We start from the raw sequence: 20,662 nt of genomic DNA, 5'->3' as shown, positions 1-20,662 counted from the left end.
GGTTCTTCGGCTTTGAAACAGAGATGAGCACCGCCCCCTAGAGTCAGGAACGAGTAGCACATATGTGCAAAGGTAACATTTACCTTTACCTTTAATTCAGATTTTATCACTCTCATCAACTCACTAATTTAATTGAGGACAAGATAGAATTTGCATTCATTTATTTAATTTTGCTTTTAAATCATGGCCCTACCACACAAGGATCTGTGCAACATTTTTTTGTAGATGTTAGGAATAACAGAAACAGGAGGGAGAATGAAATATGGTCTTGTCCTACTATGACTACTGTAAGCTTCAAATTTTTGTTTGCCTTTTCTCAATACGTCCTTCCCATGATTGGTATTTTATTTTTTTTGAGGGGGAGGATTTTCAGTTTCACTTCTGAACTATATTTTTATATCTCATCACAAGCTACACAACCAATGTGCTTTTCTAAATAAGTCATTAAATTACTATTCTTTTTTTTTACAAGTTTTATTTGTTTTTGTTTTATTTTTTTTTATTTTATTTTTTTATTATTTCTATACCGCCCTTCTCCCGCAGGACTCAGGGCAGTGCACAGCCAAAATAAAACATTGTATATAAAATTTAAAAAACAATTTAAAAACAATTAAATAATTTTGGCCCAAATAATTTAAAACAACCCAGATTAAAACCGAATCAATTAAAACTGAGAGGATGGGATCAAGCTAGCCCAGCTAGATGGAATAAGTGTGTTTTTAGGGCCCGACGGAAAGTCTGGAGGTCTGATATCGTGCGTATCTCAGGGGGTAGGTCGTTCCAGAGGGCTGGTGCCGCCACAGAGAAGGGTCTCCCCCTGGGGGTCGCCAGCCGGCAGTGTCTGCCCGACGGCACCCTGAGGAGGCCCTCTCTGTGTGAGCGAACCGGCTGGTGGGAGGCTATTGGCGGCAGAAGGTGGTCTCGCAAATACCCTGGCCCTAAGCCATGGAGCGCTTTAAAGGTGATCACCAACACCTTGAAGCGCACCCGGAAGGCCACAGGAAGCCAGTGCAGCTTGCGCAGGAGAGGTGTCACATGGGAGCGCCCCGTCGCTCCCATAATCCCCCGCGTGGCCACATTCTGGACCAACTGCAGCCTCCGGGTGCACCCCAAGGGGAGCCCCATGTAGAGAGCATTGCAGTAGTCCAGGCGGGAAGTGACAAGTGCTTGAGTGACTGTGCGTAGGGAGTCCCGATCCAGAAAGGGACGCAACTGGCGTATCAGGTGAACCTGATAGAAAGCCCCCCTGGCCACGGCCGTCATATGCTCTTCTAAAGACAGCCGTGCATCCAGGAGGACGTTTTATTTATATCACATTCAATTTTCATCAAACTGTGTGTTCTGGGTACAGTTATATATAGTCATATTATACATCTTTGTTGTGATAATTCATCTCCATCATGTTAATAATATAATAACATAATAATATAGTAACATTAATACTTAACACTTAACATCATCTTCTTTAATAATTTTCCTCTTTAACATTTCCTCTTTTTGTATCTCCTCCTTTCTAACGTTTGTTTCTATTGTCTAGCCATTGATAAAATATGTTCCATATCAAACAGTATTCAGTTTCTTCTTTGTCTTTAATAATAAGTGTTAGTCTATCCATTTCTTAATTACATTCCCCTTAGACAGGATCTCTTCATTTTTCCACTGTTGCGCAAATACAATTCTGGCTGTGGTTAGTATATGCAAGATCAAATATGTAGTCTTTTTATCATATTTTTCTGGTAGGATGCCCAACAAAAATATCTCTCGTTTCAGGTCTATATGTTGTTTTATCATTTCTTCCAACCAGATATGTATTTTCGTTCAGTATTTTGGATAAAAAAACCCCATTAAATTACTACTCTGCAGTATGGTAATATTAACACTGAATGCTCTTCTATGGTTATTACAAAATTTATTACTAAAAGCAGTGGCACTCAAAACCAGTAAATCCGATCAAAGCTGTGTTGTGCCATTGCCATTTCTATGAGTGTCATGATGTCACATTTAAAGGGACCCTGCTTTCATCAACGTGCCCATCCCTAAAAATGTTTTGCTCTTAAAAATGATCTCAATTTGTCAAAGCAAAATATGCAAATAAAATATTTTAAATGCTAAAATGTTCTTTATTTGTACAGTACATTTTATGTCCTCCAACCCCTTCTCATACATCTTCCTTCACAAAACTGACCATTTTTACATATCCTGGGATTCATCATACCCTCATACTGTCTGAAATGAAACTGAAAAGAATTCATACTTTGCAGCGATAATGAAAGAATTTATCATTCTATTAGGAGCCCTATTTAGTTTCATGAAGCCTGAACATGGATTCTGCCCCCTCCTATCACTCCCACTCACACACAACAAAGAACAGCTAATTTCTCTGAGAGAATGTGAGTGACTCAACAGCAGGTTCTTGTGAAAAATTTGATAGATGAATGGATTCTGAAATGGCAACAGCTCCTTTATGTATTTACAATATTACGTACTAGCAATTTTTGAAAAACAAAATCAGTAGAGAAATCTATTTGAGTAAGGTAAAATATGTGCTTGTACTTGTTCTTATAAGGGAATATATTGCCATGAGCTAATATCTATGGAGATTCTCAATCATCCAGGTCATGGTTGTCCCAAAGATGCTTTTCCAAAAGGCAATTGGACTTACTTTATTTTTCCTTCGAAAACTGAAGAAGCTTCTTGGATGAGAAGCAAACCATTTTCAAAAGAAGAAAGGAAAGGAAGTTCAGTTGTTTTTTGGAAAAGCACCTTTGGGATATTTCCATGAAGAGATTGGGCAAGGTAGTTTGTTGTCAGTGTGCCTGAAAGATCATTAAAAAATGACCTGGCATGATTATGGCTGTGTGAACATATTTCTGAATGTAAAAATGTAAGATCAAAATTGTCTGCTGCATTTTATTCTTCACATTGATCAATGTTGGGTCATAGTAGCACAGTAGTCCCCATAACTGGTCTTGAGTGCCAAATAGAGTAATGTTTGAACAATATTACATTAAGTCTTAGTTGATGTCTTTTCAATTACTCCCATGCATCTTTATTGGGTGATGTTATGAACTCTGAAGATAACAAGAGCCTGATAGACTGTAGCCTATGGTTGAGGAGTCAACAGTTTGTTAGTCACTGGAAATAATAGCTCAAAGCCAGCACAGGTTGCCAATTCTGAGAACAAGGAGATGAATTCTGAATTTGGGAGTCAGTTAAAACTTAGAATGTGTCATTAGCTAACAAAAGCTTAGCAGCAGGGAGCATCACATTTCCTTGAGTGAAATCAGTGCCATCTTCTCTAATATTGAAAAGGCCTAAAATTCCACAGTCTTCTCTTATGGTTGGAAATAATGTTCTTTTTTTTTTTTTAATTTGATTTATATGCCGTCCTTCTCCGGAGACTCAGGGCGGCTTACAATGCGTTAAGCAATAGCCTTCATACTTTTGTATATTTATACAAAGTCAGCTTATTGACCCCACAATCTGGGTCCTCATTTTACCTACCTTAGAAAGGATGGAAGGCTGAGTCAACCTTGAGCCTGGTGAGATTTGAATTTACAGTAATTGCAGACAGCTTGATGTTAATAACAGTGCTTTAATCTGCTGTGCCACCAGGCTCCTTCCACTTCTACTACTAGATCTGTTTTGTAGCCACTGATTCTTGGTTTCTCCTTACTCTGTTCTTTGCAAACAGTTATTTGGCTTATGAGCCATGATTTGAATATTATGGATATCTTTGTCTATTACTATCAGACTGAAATAGATCTACTCTCCTGAGATGTATTTAACTCACAGCTATGAATTATAGGAAAGACAAACTTTCTGTAGATTTTTTTTTTTACCTAATTTAGAGTTGCAGCACTAATGTTACCTCCTAAATTATTTACAACTAAGCTTATAAATTTGATGGAAACATTTGCTTGTTTCTACTCAGCCAGTACTCTTTTCTTTTAAGATGTTGTGAGATGTTATCAGAACTGTATACAGTCTTCCAAGTGTGAATGAAAGATGTATTCTCTATCATTATTCTTAACATAACATTTTCCCTTCCTCCTTGTGACTAAACATTTTCATTCAACAATCTAGGAATGTTGTAAAACCTGGAATATTTTTCCTCCTAATATTCCTTATTTATACTATCATTGTGATTTTTTTTTGCTATTTTAATTATTGCCGTTCCAATTGAAGAATGTTACTAGAATACTCTGATGTTCCATTGACAAACACTGAAATATATTGGTTCAAATAAATCCTTAGAAGGTTTTATTGGACCAATCTTTTAAAAAAAATCATATTCTTTAACTACACATTATTCCTTTAATGAGGCATTTGTCAAATCTCTTTTCAGATCCAGGTAAGATTCTTTTTATCCCCATCTGTTTATAAGATAAAACTAACTTTGTACAAACTTTTTCTTTCCCAAGACATATATTTCCATATGCACAATATTTTTCTTTGTTACAAGACTTTTTACCAATTCAGACAAAAAAAACTCTATTTAAATATTAAAATAAAAATATTATATTATATATTTTCTAATTCTCTGAAACAGAGGAATTTGTGTGACATGAGATAGATGATAGATAAATCGATCGATCGATCGATTTTAAAAAACCAGCAGTTTCCATTTGAATGTTTGAACATTTTTTGATAAAATCAGGCCTATCGCTGTATATACCCAAATAACATAGGATATTATTTGCATTTAATCGAATAAACATGCTATAATTATAATTCAGAATGTTATCAATGTTTCACTGAAGTTTATCTGAAGCAGAAATAGCTTTTGCAAGAGTGAACATTCCTGAAATCCTATCAAAACACAATTGTTCAAGTACCACAATCTTAATCACATAGAATTACATTTACTATTGTATTAAAAATAATACTTAGTGTAGAAAAATAATTCCTAACATGATAATATGTTATTTGCTTATCAAATAAGAAATGGAACTTCAGTAGAAATATCTGTTGTATATTCCCAGGAAATGCATTTTAGATATAATGATTTCATGTAACTGGAAATACTTCTGGGGCTAACATGTTTAAAATGTTATAAATAATTATTGAAAACAATCAGTTTCTATTATCCTTCAAAACAGTAACAGCCAAAACAAAACATTGTTGTTATATTAAATTGACCATGATAGGCTGTATTACTAAATTAACTGAATGATTGAGCACAACATTAATAGGGCACTTCTTTAATTTTAATGCTTACATTAAAAAATAAGCTAAAAGTAGGTTACTAACAACTTCAAGAAATTTTAAATTTTCTTTCATAAATAAATTAAGGAGTGTATATGGTACCAGCTGATAAATATTTTTTATGTTTAAAGAAAAGAATTTGATTCAGCTCAGTTATGTAACTGATAACAATAAAATATTGATATATTACCTGAAACCACATAGGAAGTTATGGTATTTTGACATGGCAGTGTAAAAATAATTGAGGCTTTTTTTAAAAAATTGACCCTGTAATCCCTTAATTTGGGGTACAGTTGGGATAATGGAATAGAGCTGAGCATTTACTGGCCAGATGCCCTTCCTAACACCTACACAGAGCTCACAGAGAGATATTTTCTCTTTGTGTACAGAGAAAGAAATCCACTATCTAGGATTGAACTCACAATCTCCTGATCCACAATCTACCTCTAGGCCACCAAACCAGTCAGTATAAAGATATTTGAGTATTTTAAGAAAAATATATTTATGGACCTAGAAGTTTTGCATATGACAATGAGCAAACTGTTTATTCAGATTCAAATATGGAATCTGAATAAACATATGAAAAAAGACCAGCATGTATTTATCTTCCTATATCGAATATTTAATATATGCAATATTTAGTAACTTAGATTATCATTCAAGATAATCATATCAGATGATATTTGCAAATTTCATCATCATCATGACAAAAAAAGGATGGCAGATTAAGAACTAATATACAATATATATTAACTGTAACACAAAAACTATAAAAAAAAGTTACAAATACCTCCACACTTAGGGATAGGTCCACTCCACATGACTTTACCATCCATCAAAACACAAGTAATTGTTTCAGTTCCTTGAGTTTTAATAAAACCATCTTCACAAATCACAGAGATAGAACTTCCGAGTTGAAAATTGTCTCCAAACCGACGTGCATTGATTGGTATACCAGGATCAGGGCACTCATTATGTCCAAATGCTTTAAAACACAAAAAAGACAAGGAAGGAATAATTAAAATTACTTTCATGTTCTTCTTTGTATGTGAGAATGACATTTCAGATGATAGATAGATAGATAGATAGATAGATAGATAGATAGGTAGGTAGGTAGGTAGGTAGGTAGGTAGGTAGGTAGGTAGGCAGGCAGGCAGGCAGGCAGACAGGCAGGCAGGCAGGCAGGCAGGCAGGCAGGCAGGCAGGCAGACGCTGCCCAAGACCACAGTGGTGTCTGTTTTAATTTGGTAATTATGTGGTAAACTCCATATTCAAAATTTAGATAAGTCCTAAATATGGCAATTGTAGGCAACATATTTTGTATTCATATACGAGCAAAGTAAATTGATAATTTTACTATTATTACTAAGTGGATGCAAAATTAAAAACACTAAACCTAAAGGTATCATTATAATTGTTTTGTAATGCATAAAGTTTTATATTCCAAAACAATAAATTACCATAAAATTACCCTTTAAGTAGAAACCCCTTCTCCTATTCATATGAATGAGACAGAGAGTCAACTGTTGACAAAGTCAAGTGGCTTGAGGGCAATAGCAATTTGTCAAACAGTTCATAATTTAAAAGCAGAACAAGAACTGTGACAATTTCTGATTCAGGTTGTATATTCTTCATCTCTCTCAGGAGAGAAAAAGAAAAGGAGAGAGAGAGAGAGAGGAAGGAAGAATAATCAGTGCAACTCTAAAGAGTTTTTGCAGTTGTCATCAGTGTTTAATGATCCACAACTCTTTTCACTCACCTACAAGAGTGACTGCTAATAAGTTAACTAGTATGGTTTCAAGAGGAGACTGAAGGAGGTATCGTAGACAGAATGGGATATAATTATTTATATAAGATAATGCACAAGATCCAATGGCTATTTATTGTACAGTTACATTCTAAAACTCCTGAATCCTTTTTTTTTCCAGAAAGAAAATAAAATTTTAATTTTAATTCAAAACATGGAAAGGTGTCATTCAAGTTTAAGAACAAAGAACTGGTACTAAAAATGAATTTTAAAAGTTCATTGGGAAAGAACTGTATCTTAATTTAGGATAACATTTGTCACTAGGCAAAAATTTGGAAACATGTCAGAAACAAAACCGGAATCACTTGTGGCATTGAAGTAATTTTATATAACAATCTGCTATGACATCCATCAGAGCCAATTGGAATGTAATGTTCTTCAGTTACTCTTTGACAACTTAGTATTAACAGCTCTTGCCACCAGTGTCACTTTGGAAAAGGCACAAAGTTATATTGTTATTAATAGCATAAAGTTGTGTATTACTTTACATTACCACAAATCTATACATTGCAATAAAATTAGACATCCACTCTCTTTGCCATGTTTATAAGGTGTGAGAATGTTACTATAGCTTTTTTGATACTGTGGCTTGAAAAAAAGAAGGAAATTAAGCCAAACATTCATTTCATAGGAAGTCTATTTTGTGATGCAGTTGTAGTAGAAGTAGATATTGCAGGAAAGCAAATTAAAACAATCAAAAATTAATAAGACACACAGATTTGATATTGTGGTTCCTAGATGAAGAAAGAAAGAAAGAAAGAAAGAAAGAAAGAAAGAAAGAAAGAAAGAAAGAAAGAAAGAGAAGGAAGGAAGGAAGGAAGGAAGGAAGGAAGGAAGGAAGGAAGGAAGGAAGGAAGGAAGGAAGGAGAGAAGGAGGGAGAAGGAGGAAAAGAAGAAGAGGAGGAGGAGGAGGAGGAGGAGGAGGAGGGGGGAGGAGGAGGAGGAGGAGGAGGAGGAGGAGGAGGAAGGAAGGAAGGAAGGAAGGTAGGTGAAATCAGAAGACACCATAATCCTTCAGTTAATTATTATGGTATGAATCCTAATAGTACTAACAATAAAGTCTGTCTGTCTGTCTGTCTGTCTGTCTGTCTGTCTGTCTATCTTCAGAAAAATATTAATAAATAAAAGCATGCATATAATTATTAAATATGTAATAAATACATTTACTCACTGTTATAGGTGATATTAAATCCTCGGCCTGACATTGAATGATCAGCTTGAAATTCCAAGCGTAAAATGTGGCTGTTACTAGTCAGATGGGATGGCACTTCAGCTCCAGTGAATGTGCCAAGTATTGGAGAATCTGGAGAATCACCGTCCTTAATTGCAAGAAAGTCAAATTGAGATTCCAGGTCAAAATCATTGAAAGAGAGATGAATGCGACTCCCAGGGTCTGAGATGATTGTCCAGATGCAATTCAAATTATTCCCATATCCTTCTGGATAGTCAGGAGAAAGAACAGTTCCCATCGGTGCCGTGAAATTAGATAGGCAAGGAACTGTCAAAAGTCAGGAAAGAAATTAGAAAAGAGATAAGAACCCAACTAAAATTGACATTCTGAGCATTTCCTCCCAATATTTTATTTCAATATTCTTATTTATTCATTCCTTTATTTCAGGGGTAGGCTGCTGGGGGTTTGCAGGCATTTGGAAAAACCTCTAGCTACGATTCTGTGCATTCTGTACATTTGGGGGATTTCGGAAAACCCCCAAATCCCTCTCCTCTCCTCCTAGAAGTCCCCATGCAGCCCATTTTGGATACAGGTAAGGGCATGCACAGAGGCTCAGGGAGGGTGAAAAATGGGCCTACCAGAAGTTCAGGAAGGCCAGAAATGACCCCGTTTCCAGCCTTCAGAGGGCCTCCAGAGACTGGGGAAACCATTTTCACCCTTTCAGAGGCCCGAGGAAAGCCTCCAGAGCCCAGGGAGGAAAAAAGTCCCCCCCTATGGTGCAGGAGGCTGACTAGACCATGCCCACCATGGCCACGCCACCCAGCAACCAGGCAGAGAACCCCTTGCTAAAATTTTTGAAGCCCACCCCTGTTTTTTTTTAATTATTTCTTCATCACATCTTTCACTAGTTTGCCATGAAATAAAATACAATGTTACCATACTTCCCAGAGGATCATCCAAAACCACAATTAAAAATGGTTGATAAGGATTGATTCAGCAATCTTTTTTTAAAAGACAACCCAAAGTTTACGGGTATTGTCTAACTCTAAATTCAGCCCCATTTGCTGTGTTTAGAGTATATAGTACGCATTAGTTGGAACCAGTTATCTGGTTCCATTCATCCTGGTAGGAGAATTATTATTCTGATTGATCACAGTTATATTAGCTCATTGCCAAATCTCATTTTCCAATTTTTTTTCTAGGTGCAATATCTCATTGAAAGAAAAGTATGAAAAATGAACCAAACAACTATTACTGAATGGAACACAATATTTATAGCTCAGGGTTGAACTGTGGAGTTCATGGTAAGCTTGGTGGTTTTATTGCAGACATTTTTATCACCAAACCTTATGTTACATCATCAGTGCTTGGTACTGATTGATTAGGATTATAAATAAAAGAAGATCCTTCCTAGTTTTATTCTCCTAATAAAATATTAGGGATGCAAAGGCTTTTCCTTTCTGACTTTGTCCTTCATTTAAGAAGCTTTATTTTTAAAAAAGTATAGGAAGAATGGCAATGATATTCTATCGTTTAGATAATTGATTGGTTAGATTGTTAGATATAGATGATGATGATCATCATCATCTCCTCTTTTTTTCCCCCACTTCTCTATTCAGGATCTAACAGTATCTTTGGCATGATTTGTAATTTGTTCATGTCCTTGACATCGTTTTCCTGTCTGTGTTAATACCTATTAACTGTAAATTGTAGAAGAAAGCATGTATTGAATTCTGTTACAGTGAAATAAAAGTAGGCTTTATGATTTACCTACTTAGTGCTACATATGCCCACTTTCAAGCACTGGGGAAATCAGAAACTTCAGGCAGTTCAAATAAGTATAGAGATCTATTGCAAGCTTAAGATCTCTATAAGAATCTGAATCACTAACAGTCAAGAGAAATTAACAGGAGTTAAGAATAGAAAGGAATTGATGATGGGCTGGACTTAGATCTCTTGTGGGCACGCAAGGATTCATGACCAACAACACATTTGACCCTTCCCTCCCTCAGAATTAGCCTGGTTATCTCCTATATCCACCCCCTTAGAGGGAAGAAGCTATTCACATGCACAATCATTCATCAAGCATGTAAAGAGACCAAAGATAAATGTTACCATGGTAATTTGTAGCTCACAAATAAGCAGGACTTGGTTCAATCACAATAATTTTTCAAATGTCCTTATTATACAGGCAACATTTTATATTAATACTACTATTTTACCACATTAGTCACCATAATGACTAATAATTTCAATTACTACATTGCAGCAGTTGTGGGCGTTATTATATAACTACGTAAAGATAAATTAAAATAACTAAAATATCTAAATTAAAATAACTAAAAGTTTAAAAAAAATTTAAAAAAATAACTAAAATATCTTATAGAATGCTGAAATACTTATTTGGGTTTCTCCAAACCTGCTTAAAGCCCAGATATATTGCATTTTGTTGGTTGGTTGGTTTATGTTAAAAAGATGATTTTTTTTTTGGTTGGGGTGGAATTAGTGCCAGACAAGCAAAATATAAGTTTCTAGGATCATGTATGTACTAAAAGAGATTTGGGGATAGTACAAAATTCAAAGAAATTGAAAGAATGTACAATTTCATTGTAAGTCAACTGTTATTAGGAATATTTTAGCAATTATCCAATCCTATAATTGTCCATAAAAGTATATGTAAGATACATCATAAATACTGAAGGTTTGAAGATCAAATATTGTCTGGTGAGAGCATAAAAATGTTTTTAAAAAGATTTTAGTTCAAAATAGTTTTTCAGGAATATATACATACAGTAAGTTTTAAATTATTGGAATATATTAATTTATACTCACAAATGCATATAGGTATGTTTGCTGACCACTGGTTATTCTCTTGACAAACAATAGTTTTTTCTCCAATCAATTCAAATCCAAACTGGCATTCAAACCTCAACACATCATGATTGGAAAACCCATCTCCTTCTCTGATGCCATACAGTGGTGTTCCTGGATCTCCACAACTTTCTTTTTCAATTTCTGTTTAAAAAGACACAAGTTACTAGTCAATAAACTAACTATACTGACTACTAACTAAAAGCAGCGGTGGCGCAATGGTTAGAATGCAGTATTGCAGGCTACTTCTGCTGACTGCCAGCTGCCTGCAATTTGGCAGATCGACTCTCACCAGGCTCAAGGTTTATTTAGCCTTTCCTCCTTCCAAGGCAGTGGTGGGTTCCTCCCGGTACGGCCCGGTTCGACGTCACCGAACCGGTTCTCTTTGTTTGGGAGCTGGGCCCTCCTGCCCTCCCCCCGCATTATTCTTACCTTTTATTTGGCCCCGCCCCCAATTTTTCGCTGCCTCCTGAGTCCCAGGTGATCAGCTAGAAGGAAAAAAACTGTTTAAACTCTTGCCGTGGGGCTTCAAAGGGCCGCCCTACAGCTGATCAGTGTTAAAAGGAAGTGTAGTGGTAGACCAGAGTGCTCGAAAAATAAATGGGTAGACCGGTGCCTCCAAAAACAAATGAGTAGACCAGTGCCTCCAAGAACAAATGGGTAGACCGGTACAGCTCTGCAAGCAGTTAAATGTCTGGTAGACCAGTACCTCTTCTAAATCCTAAAGAATTGTCACATGACCATCTAATCATGCCCACAAAATAAGCCACGACCACAGAACCAGTAGTAAAAATTTTTAAAACCCACCCCTGTTTCAAGGTGGCTAAAATGAGGGCCCAGATTGTTGGGGGCAATATGCTGACTCTGTAAACCGCTTAGAGAGGGTTGTAAAAGCACTGTGAAGTGGCACATAAGCCTAAGTGCTATTGCAATAATTGTAAGATACCGACTGTAGCACTAGCATCTCTTATCTAAAAAGTAGAAAATGGTTCAAATGAGCACGCACAACCCATGAAAAAAGAAAGTACTTTAAGATTTACATTGCCAGAATCATCATATATGTGTAAATAATCTCAATTACTACTGAAATAATTATTTTAGTTTGATCCATATTGGATTTTCAGATAACTCATCACATGAAATTATTAGAAGCCCCAAGATGAATTTATATTTGCAATCAGATCTAGTTACTGCATTGGGTCCAATGAGCATAACAATGTAAATGAAATCTGATGTATCTCCAAATTAGCAAACCACATGAGATATTTCCCTTCCTCACACCACATGCTTTACTGGGCAAATGTGACTTTTAAGGTCTGGATTTTGTTTTAGTAGAACAAGAAGACAAGCAATTCCAATTGTACAGGAAAAGGCTTTCAAGTGATTGTCCTCAACTCTATGTAAAATCATTATTAAACTAATTGGATCTCTGTATTATAAAAGGAGAGGCAGTAAAGGGAAATGGAAAGCAGAAAAAGAAAGATTGTTCAGTCTGAAACATGGGGAGAAAACACAGAGAAGGGAAAGAAAGAGAAGAATAAAATCTATTTTATCAATTACATTGTTCCAACAATGGGAAGGATGTACACACAACTCTAATCTTATATTTTGTTCAAAATAACTTTGGGCATTTGGGGAAAAAAACCACACTCTCTTTTGATATCTTCTCTTTCCCCATGTATCCTGATTACATTTTTGACATTGATTGTGATTCTCCAGTTTATCTTAACAACTGCTTTTCCGTGTATTGCATTCTATATATTAATAGTTGTAAAGCTAGTTGTTCTGCGAAAGGACACATTTTTTCAGAGGTAATGTAGAAGTCCATTGAAATCATTAAAAAAAAAAAAAAACCTAGAGGGAAACAGAAAGACCAGAATATGCTATTTCCTGCAGTCAAGACCAAGAGATTAACACCAGAGAAACAGAAAGTAATACTGTAATCAAGGAACAACCAAGGAAGGGAACACCCCCCCCCAATAGAAATAGAGAAAGCTACTGTATATAAACAGGAAGCAAACCCCATACTCTCTAGCATTGATAATGTTACCTAGTCCAGTAATAAAATCCTTGCAAGCAAAAAACAAGCTCAGTGATCATCAAGGATTCCACTGAAGCCACTTTGAATTGGAATAGAATTAAAAGGTGTCAAGACATAATATTATCTCTTCTTCCTCCTCCTCCTTCTCCACCTCCTTCTCCTACTCAGCAGGTTGAAAGGGAAGATACTAGGCTGAATCAATTGTCTGAAGAAGACTTTGACCAATACCACAAACACCAAAAACAGATTGCAGACTGCCTATCCTGCTCTAAGAAAGCCACATGGGAAAATAAGAATTGTTACCAGCTATATTCAGTGGTGGGATTCAGCCAGTTCGCACCACTTCGGGAGAACCGATTGTTAACTTTCTGAGCAGTTTGGCAAACTGGTTGTTGGAAGAAATCATTAGAGCACAGAACCGGTTGTTAAATTACTTGAATCCCACCACTGCCAATATTCCATTTATTTTGTTAGAAAGACATATTAAGATTCATTTTTTTAAAAAGATATCCTTCTCCCAGCTAGGATGATAGTATGAGGATCTGAGCCCTGGGGATCTGAAATTCATTTATATAGGGATTTTTTTTTGGGGGGGGGGAGGAGGTGGGAGTGATATCATTGAAAAATAAATAACTAAGAAATCTCCCAGCACCTGTAATCTTTACATACATACATACATACATACATACATACATACATACATACATAATCTCCCAGGTAATTATAAAAGACTTGAACCACTAAATAAAGTACAATTGCAATAGTGAACCAAAATATTTAAACTTCAGAATATTTTCCAATGATTTTCATACATGTTCCTACAGTTTTAATCAGTTCATAACAAATTATTTGTGCCATAGTCACATAAAGCTTGTATTTATGCATTATATATTCCTGTAAATAACTGTTTATTGGCCACATGATTCAAAGGACTACATCAGAATTCCTATGATCTCATTGTAATCTAAAAGTCTAGAAGAGGACCTCCTGTTTATGTGAGCTCAAGGATCATTTTAGAAATTTTCTCCATTTAAAATTTCCTCTCACTTTCCATCTATTTTTATTAATATAGATAAGAACATGACAACTTGTCTGGTTTTGAACTCTTGAACCAGTACACCAAACATAAAGGTAAAGGTTCCCCCGCACATGCGTGCTAGTCGTTTCCGGCTCTAGGAGCGGTGCTCATCTCTGTTTCTAAGCCGAGGAGACAGGGCTGTCCGAAGAAGTTTCTGTGGTCATGTGGCCGGCATGACTAAATGCCGAAGGTGCATGGAACGCTATTACCTTCCCACCAAAGGTGGTCCCTATTTTTCTACTTGCATTTTTTATGTGCTTTTGAACTGCTAGGTTGGAAGAAGCTGGGAAAAGTAACAAGAATTCACCCCCTTACATGGCACTAGGGATTCGAACCGCTGAACTGCCAACCTTTCGATCAACAAGCTCAGAGTCTTAACCACTGAGCCACCATGTCCCTTGTATTACATCAAACATGCAATTCATTTAAATTTAAAAATGTTCTCTGTGCTAAATTATCATGCACATAACTTGTCCAGATGCCACTTTAGCAGGTTTATATTATTTTGTTTGAATTAGTCAACCTACATTCAGAGCTATATAGCCTAGCATCTCTCATATTCAAGTTATTAATGCCTTTGGATACAAATATCATCAACAGATACAGCTTTCTCTGTGGAAATGTTTATATTATTGAATAAATTGCCAGTGAAATTCAACAAGTCCCTTCTTTTCTATAGTTTAGGAGGAACCACAAAAGCAATGTTTTACCATGATATTTAATGCTGCTACTTTAGCTTTTGTGTTTTTACATTTTTTTAAAAAAAAATATTTTAATGAACATCACTGATGTTTGTGTAAGCCACCTAACATAAGAGACTAGATGCCATGTGCATTTTCTAAATAAAATAAGCAGCAATGAATCACTCAACAGGTGTGGAGAATTGTGATCATTCAAAACTGACTTATAGCCAGAGGAGACTAGGGACCTTTTCTTCTTTGTTATTATTGCATTTTTTTTTTATTTATGTTCTTGCCAGAAAGAGTCTTGCCTGAATAATGAGTGTTGGTTTGAAAATTTGGGAAGTAGAAAGTTGTTGGAAATATTAAACTCTCCCGTCTAATTGAAGGACTGAGTTAGGCTCAGATAACTTTAAAGTTTGGATCTATGTTAAAATATGGTCCTTGCAATCCTAAATTGCATTAACAGAGGGATACAATCAAGATCAAGTGAGGTACTAATACCACTCTATAAAGCCTTACTAAGACCACACCTAGAATACTGCATCCAGTTTTGGTCACCACACTTTAAAAAAGATGTTGAGACTCTAGAAAAAATGCAGAGCAGAGCAACCAGGATGATTCAGGCCTGGAAGCCATCTTTTGCATTGGGCCTTCAGGCCTGCCACATTTACTACTGTGGGAAACTGGGAGGGGGGATTGTATGGAGCATGGGTGATATATAGTCATAATAACATTCTTTTCTCAGAGAGTCAAGGACATCTTGACCTGCACCTGGTGAGCTGGAACTGGGAGGCCTCTCCAGTTGGGACGCTGCTTTGATTGGGCCATGTAATTTATTTTATTTATTTATTTATTTATTTATTTATTAAATTTTTATACCGCCCCCTCTCCCGAAGGACTCGGGGCGGTGAACAGCCAAAATTAAAAACACACAATACAAATATTAAAATACATTAAAACAGAATTAAATTATCTTAGGCTTCTCCAATTTAAAACCCCGTTACCCATAAAATTCACCAATTAAAAATTTTTAACCCAGCCCGGCTTGCTGAAATAAAAACGTCTTCAGGGCCCGGCGGAAGGTCCAGAGATCCGGGATTAGTCGTATCCCTGGGGGCAGCTCATTCCAGAGGGCGGGTGCCCCCACAGAGAAGGCTCTTCCCCGGGGGGTCGCCAGCCGACATTGCCTGACAGACGGCACCCTGAGGAGACCCTCTCTGTGGGAGCGTGTTGGCCGGTGGGAGGTTATCGGAGGCAGAAGGTGGTCTCGTAAATAACTGGGTCCTAAGCCATGGAGCGCTTTGAAGATGAAAACCAACACCTTGAAGCGCACTCGGAAGACCACTGGAAGCCAATGCAGCTCGCGCAGGAGAGGTGTCACATGGGAGCGCCATGCCGCCCCCATAAGTACCCGCGCGGCCGCATTCTGCACCAGTTGGAGCCTCCGAGTGCTCCTCAAGGGGAGCCCCATGTAGAGAGCATTACAGTAGTCAAGGCGGGAAGTAACGAGGGCATGAGTGACCGTGCATAGGGAGTCCCGATCCAGAAAGGGGCGCAACTGGCGTATCAGGCGGACCTGATAGAAAGCCCCCCTGGCCACGGCCGTCAAATGCTCTTCTAAGGACAGCCGTGCGTCCAGGAGGACACCCAAGTTACGCACCCTCTCCGTGGGGGCCAATGTCTCGCCCCCAATAGTCAGCGATGGCACCAGCTGACTATATCGGGACGCCGGCAGCCACAGCCACTCAGTCTTGGAGGGATTGAGTCGGAGCCTGTTCCGCCCCATCCAGACCCGCACCGCCTCCAGGCACCGGGACATCACTTCAAGGGCATCGTTGGGGTGGTCTGGGGTGGAGATGTACAGCTGGGTGTCATCAGCGTACAGATGGCACTGCACCCCAAAACCACGGATGATCTCGCCCAGCGGCTTCACATAAATGTTGAACAGGAGAGGCGAGAGGACCGACCCTTGTGGCACCCCACAAACCAAGTGCCTTGAGGTCGACCTCTGCCCTCCAGCCAACACAGACTGCGACCTGTCGGAGAGATAGGAGGAGAACCACCGTAAAACAGTGCCTCCCACTCCCAACCCCTCCAACCGGCGCAGCATGATACCATGGTCGATGGTATCAAAAGCCGCTGAGAGGTCTAATAGGACCAGAACAGAGGAGCAACCTCTGTCCCGAGCCCTCCAGAGATCATCAACCAACGCGACCAATGCCGTTTCCGTGCTGTACCCGGGCCTGAAGCCGGACTGGAACGGATCTAGATAGACGGTTTCCTCCAGGTACTGGGGGAGCTGTCGCGCAACCACACTCTCAACAACCTTCGCCAGAAAGCGAAGGTTGGAAACTGGACGATAGTTTGCTAAAACAGCTGGGTCCAGAGAGGGCTTCTTGAGGAGGGGCCTCACCACCGCCTCTTTCAAGGCGGGAGGCAAGAACCCCTCACTCAAGGAAGCGTTTATAATCCTCTGGAGCCAGCCTCGTGTAACCTCCCGGGTAGCCAGCACCAACCAGGAGGGACACGGGTCCAATAAACATGTGGTTGCGTTCAACCTCCCCAGCATCCTGTCCACGTCCTCGGGAGTCACAGGGTCAAACTCATCCCAGATAACCGTCTCAAGACAGACCTCGGACAACCCGCCCGTACCTACCCAGTCGGAGTCCAAGCCTTCCCGAATCTGAGCGACTTTATCGTGCAGATAATGCGCAAAATCCTCAGCACGACCTTGCAAGGGGTCTTCCCGCGCTCCCAGATGGAGAAGGGAGCGAGTCACCCTAAACAAGGCAGCTGGGCGATTTTCTGCCGACGCGATAAGAGCGGAAAAGTAATTACACTTCGCCGCCTTTATCGCCACTAAGTAGGTCTTGATATAAGACCTCACTAGTGTACGGTCAGATTCGGAGCGACTGGCCCTCCAACTACTCTCTAGGCATCTTTTCCGGCGTTTCATCCCCCTCAGCTCCTCGGAGAACCAAGGAGCTGGGCAGATTCGGCGCCGGGTCAGAGGCCGCAAAGGCACGACCCGATCTAAAGCACCAGCGGCCGCCCTATCCCAGGCGGTCACCAGGTCCTCAGTCGAGTCGCGTGCCAGAGTCTCAGGAAATGGCCCAAGCTCCATTCGGAACCTATCAGGATCCATCAGGCGCCTGGGGCGGAACCACCTAATTGGTTCCGCCTCCCTGCGGTGGGGCATAGCGGTCAGGAAGTCAAGTCTAAGGAGAGAATGGTCTGACCATGACAAGGGTTCAATAACTATATCCCCTGTATCTAAGCCATTCAACCACTGACCAGAGACGAAAACCAAGTCCAGCGTGTTTCCTCCTATGTGAGTGGGGCCCTGAATTAACTGGGTCAGGTCCATGGCCGTCATGGAAGCCATGAACTCCCGAGCCGCCTCAGATGCTTCACCGATGGACGGCAGGTTGAAATCCCCCATGACTAAAAGCCTGGGGGTATCAACCACCACCCCGGCTATAACATTGAGGAGCTCGGGCAGGGCCGCTGCCACGCAGCAAGGAGCCAGGTACGTAACCAGCAGGCCCATCTGCCTCCCATGGCCCCACTTCACAAGGAGAGACTCACAACCGGCTATCTGAGGTACAGTGGCCTCCCTAGGATCAAGACCTAATGAACTTGAGCTCCTCAAATTTATAATTTTTAGCTAGGAATCATGGAATTAGGATGATATTGGAGCTTCTAAAGGTGCTTCAGAGTCAGGAGGTATAGTTTTATATTAATTCAAAAAAACATTTTTAAAAGAGTTTTTTTCCAGTTTTATTGTCTTTATGTCTTTTAATTATCTTGAAAAGAGCTAAACCTACCAGCTTTCAAGGATCTATTGCAAATAATGGAACTAAAATTAGCTCTACTTTATTTAAAAAGGATAAGCTTGGGGAAAGCTCTTAGAAGGTACAGAAGTAGAAAAAAGTAGAACATTTCATCAATTTAGGGGGTTCAAAGGTTAGAAGAAGAAAAAGTAGAATAGACTTTGTGCATAAATAATCAAGGCACTGACAGTTTGGTTCACAGACGACTGAATATTTTTCTAACATGCTGAACATTTAATGCTGATAAAAAATGCAGTGCATGGATCAATCAAATTGATTCAAGCTTTGGAAAAGGTGCTAAAATGTTATCATTTCTGTTTTGCCTTGGATAAAAGTGACGGAAAATTCATTTTGTCTAGATATGAGGCAGCAGCGCTGACCTTCTTATCATGGTGGCTCCTCAAAACCGTGGATTATATCTCTCAATAACCCAAACCAGAATGGCAAACAGCAGCATTTGCTGGACGCAAGGAAGAGTTATCATGCCTTGTATCAGAAAGACACACAAGAGAAGGCTAAGAGAAGGATACATTAAAAGTAATGTATCACTTTTAAATTTTATTTAAAATATTGTGGCAGCAAACTCTGATCCTAAAAAGCAACCAGGATCAGATATGGTTAGTACTGGGAGACCCTCAGGAAGCCTTTGAACTGTACACTACAGTGGGAATGTGTGGTGGTGGTGGGGAAGTAACATGGAACTATTTCTATACCATTGCCACTCAAGTGATGTGAATATCTCCTGATTCTCAGAAGCTGAGAATCACTTGATTTCACAAGGTTTAACTTGAGCTGTCTGAGAAACATTACAAGATTCACAATTGTTCCATTCTGTGAAATATCTATCTATCTATCTATCTATCTATCTATCTATCTATCTATCTATCTATCTTAAATGTTTCTTCACTATGGAGGAAATCCAATCCTTTTACAACTATGTGGCTTTGATTGACATGTGGTTCACAAGCAAGGGTGAAATGCTCCCGGTTTGGACTGAATCAGCCAATCTGCTAGCGATGGCGGTAGGTAGTTTGGTGAACCAGTAGCAAAAATTCCTGGCCTCCCGCCCATGCCCATCCAATCGCCGGGTTGCCACCTGCCCGCTTGCCGTTTCTTTAAAAAAATGCTTTTAAAAGGTTAAAAAAAAGGCTCTGATGATCACAGCTGAGCTGTCTGATCATCAGAGTCTTTTTTTAAAAACTTTTAAAATAATTTTTTTTCAAACTATTCTGTTGAATAGGTTGTAAAAAAATGCTTTTAAAAGTAAAAAAAAAAAAAAATTGTGCGCCATAGCTGATCATCCCCCACACTGTTCTATTTACCTCATGCCTCCTTTTGGCGTGCACTGCATGCACGCATGCGCACCTCACATTTGGTGCATGGTGTGCACTGTGCATGTGCGCACACAGCGTGCATGCGCAGCCAGTGAACCAGTAGCAAACCGGTTCAGATTTCACCACTGCTCACAAGCCTAACGTAGACAACAATTTGAGCTTGCTACTACTAAGAACACATGGGCATCTGCCTTATTTATCTTACAGAGAAAAGGGGGGAAAATACTACTCACTGAAACTTTAAAGAATGTGTGTATGAAAGGAATGAAATGGAATGACTTTAGATGGCAGCCTAAACAAACAAAAAAAGAGTAAACAAAATAGCCCTTGAAGGAATTGTTTACACAGTTATTAGACTCTCTCTCTCTCTCTCTCTCTCTCTCTCCCTCTCTCTCTCTCTCTCTCTCTCTCTCTCTCTCTCTCTCTCTCTCTCTCTCCCTCCCTCCCTCCCTCCCTCTCCCTCCCTCCCTCTCCTCCACCCCCCCAAAAAAAGGTTTAATCTCAGTAGCAAGATGCAGGCATTTAACATTGATAAACAATCCAAGTTAAAAGGCAGCAAGGAAAAGCTGTTTTTCAAAAGTCTGTAACCAAAGCTGAAGAATTTGTTTCTTTTCTTTCTTTTATAACTAACATGAA

General features: G+C 38.9%; 1 protein-coding gene across 1 annotated transcript in view; it reads right to left on the bottom strand.

The window, feature by feature from the left end:
* CSMD3 (CUB and Sushi multiple domains 3) overlaps positions 1–20,662 on the bottom strand; it is a 700,075-nt gene that overhangs the window by 243,906 nt on the left and 435,507 nt on the right. The window contains exons 13-15 of the mRNA XM_070942050.1: positions 11,019–11,201; positions 8,187–8,513; positions 5,999–6,193 (exon numbers count right to left, since the gene is read on the bottom strand). Coding sequence (XP_070798151.1) covers positions 5,999–6,193; positions 8,187–8,513; positions 11,019–11,201 — 705 coding nt within the window. The remainder of the gene's footprint in view (positions 1–5,998; positions 6,194–8,186; positions 8,514–11,018; positions 11,202–20,662) is intronic.

The sequence above is a fragment of the Pituophis catenifer genome, unplaced genomic scaffold, assembly GCF_029215685.1.
Source record: "Pituophis catenifer annectens isolate HBS135680 unplaced genomic scaffold, rPitCat1.0.hap2 SCAF_3, whole genome shotgun sequence".
NCBI lineage: Eukaryota > Metazoa > Chordata > Lepidosauria > Squamata > Colubridae > Pituophis > Pituophis catenifer.
Note: the sequence above shows the minus strand (reverse complement) of the source record. Positions and strands in the feature narration are given on the sequence as shown.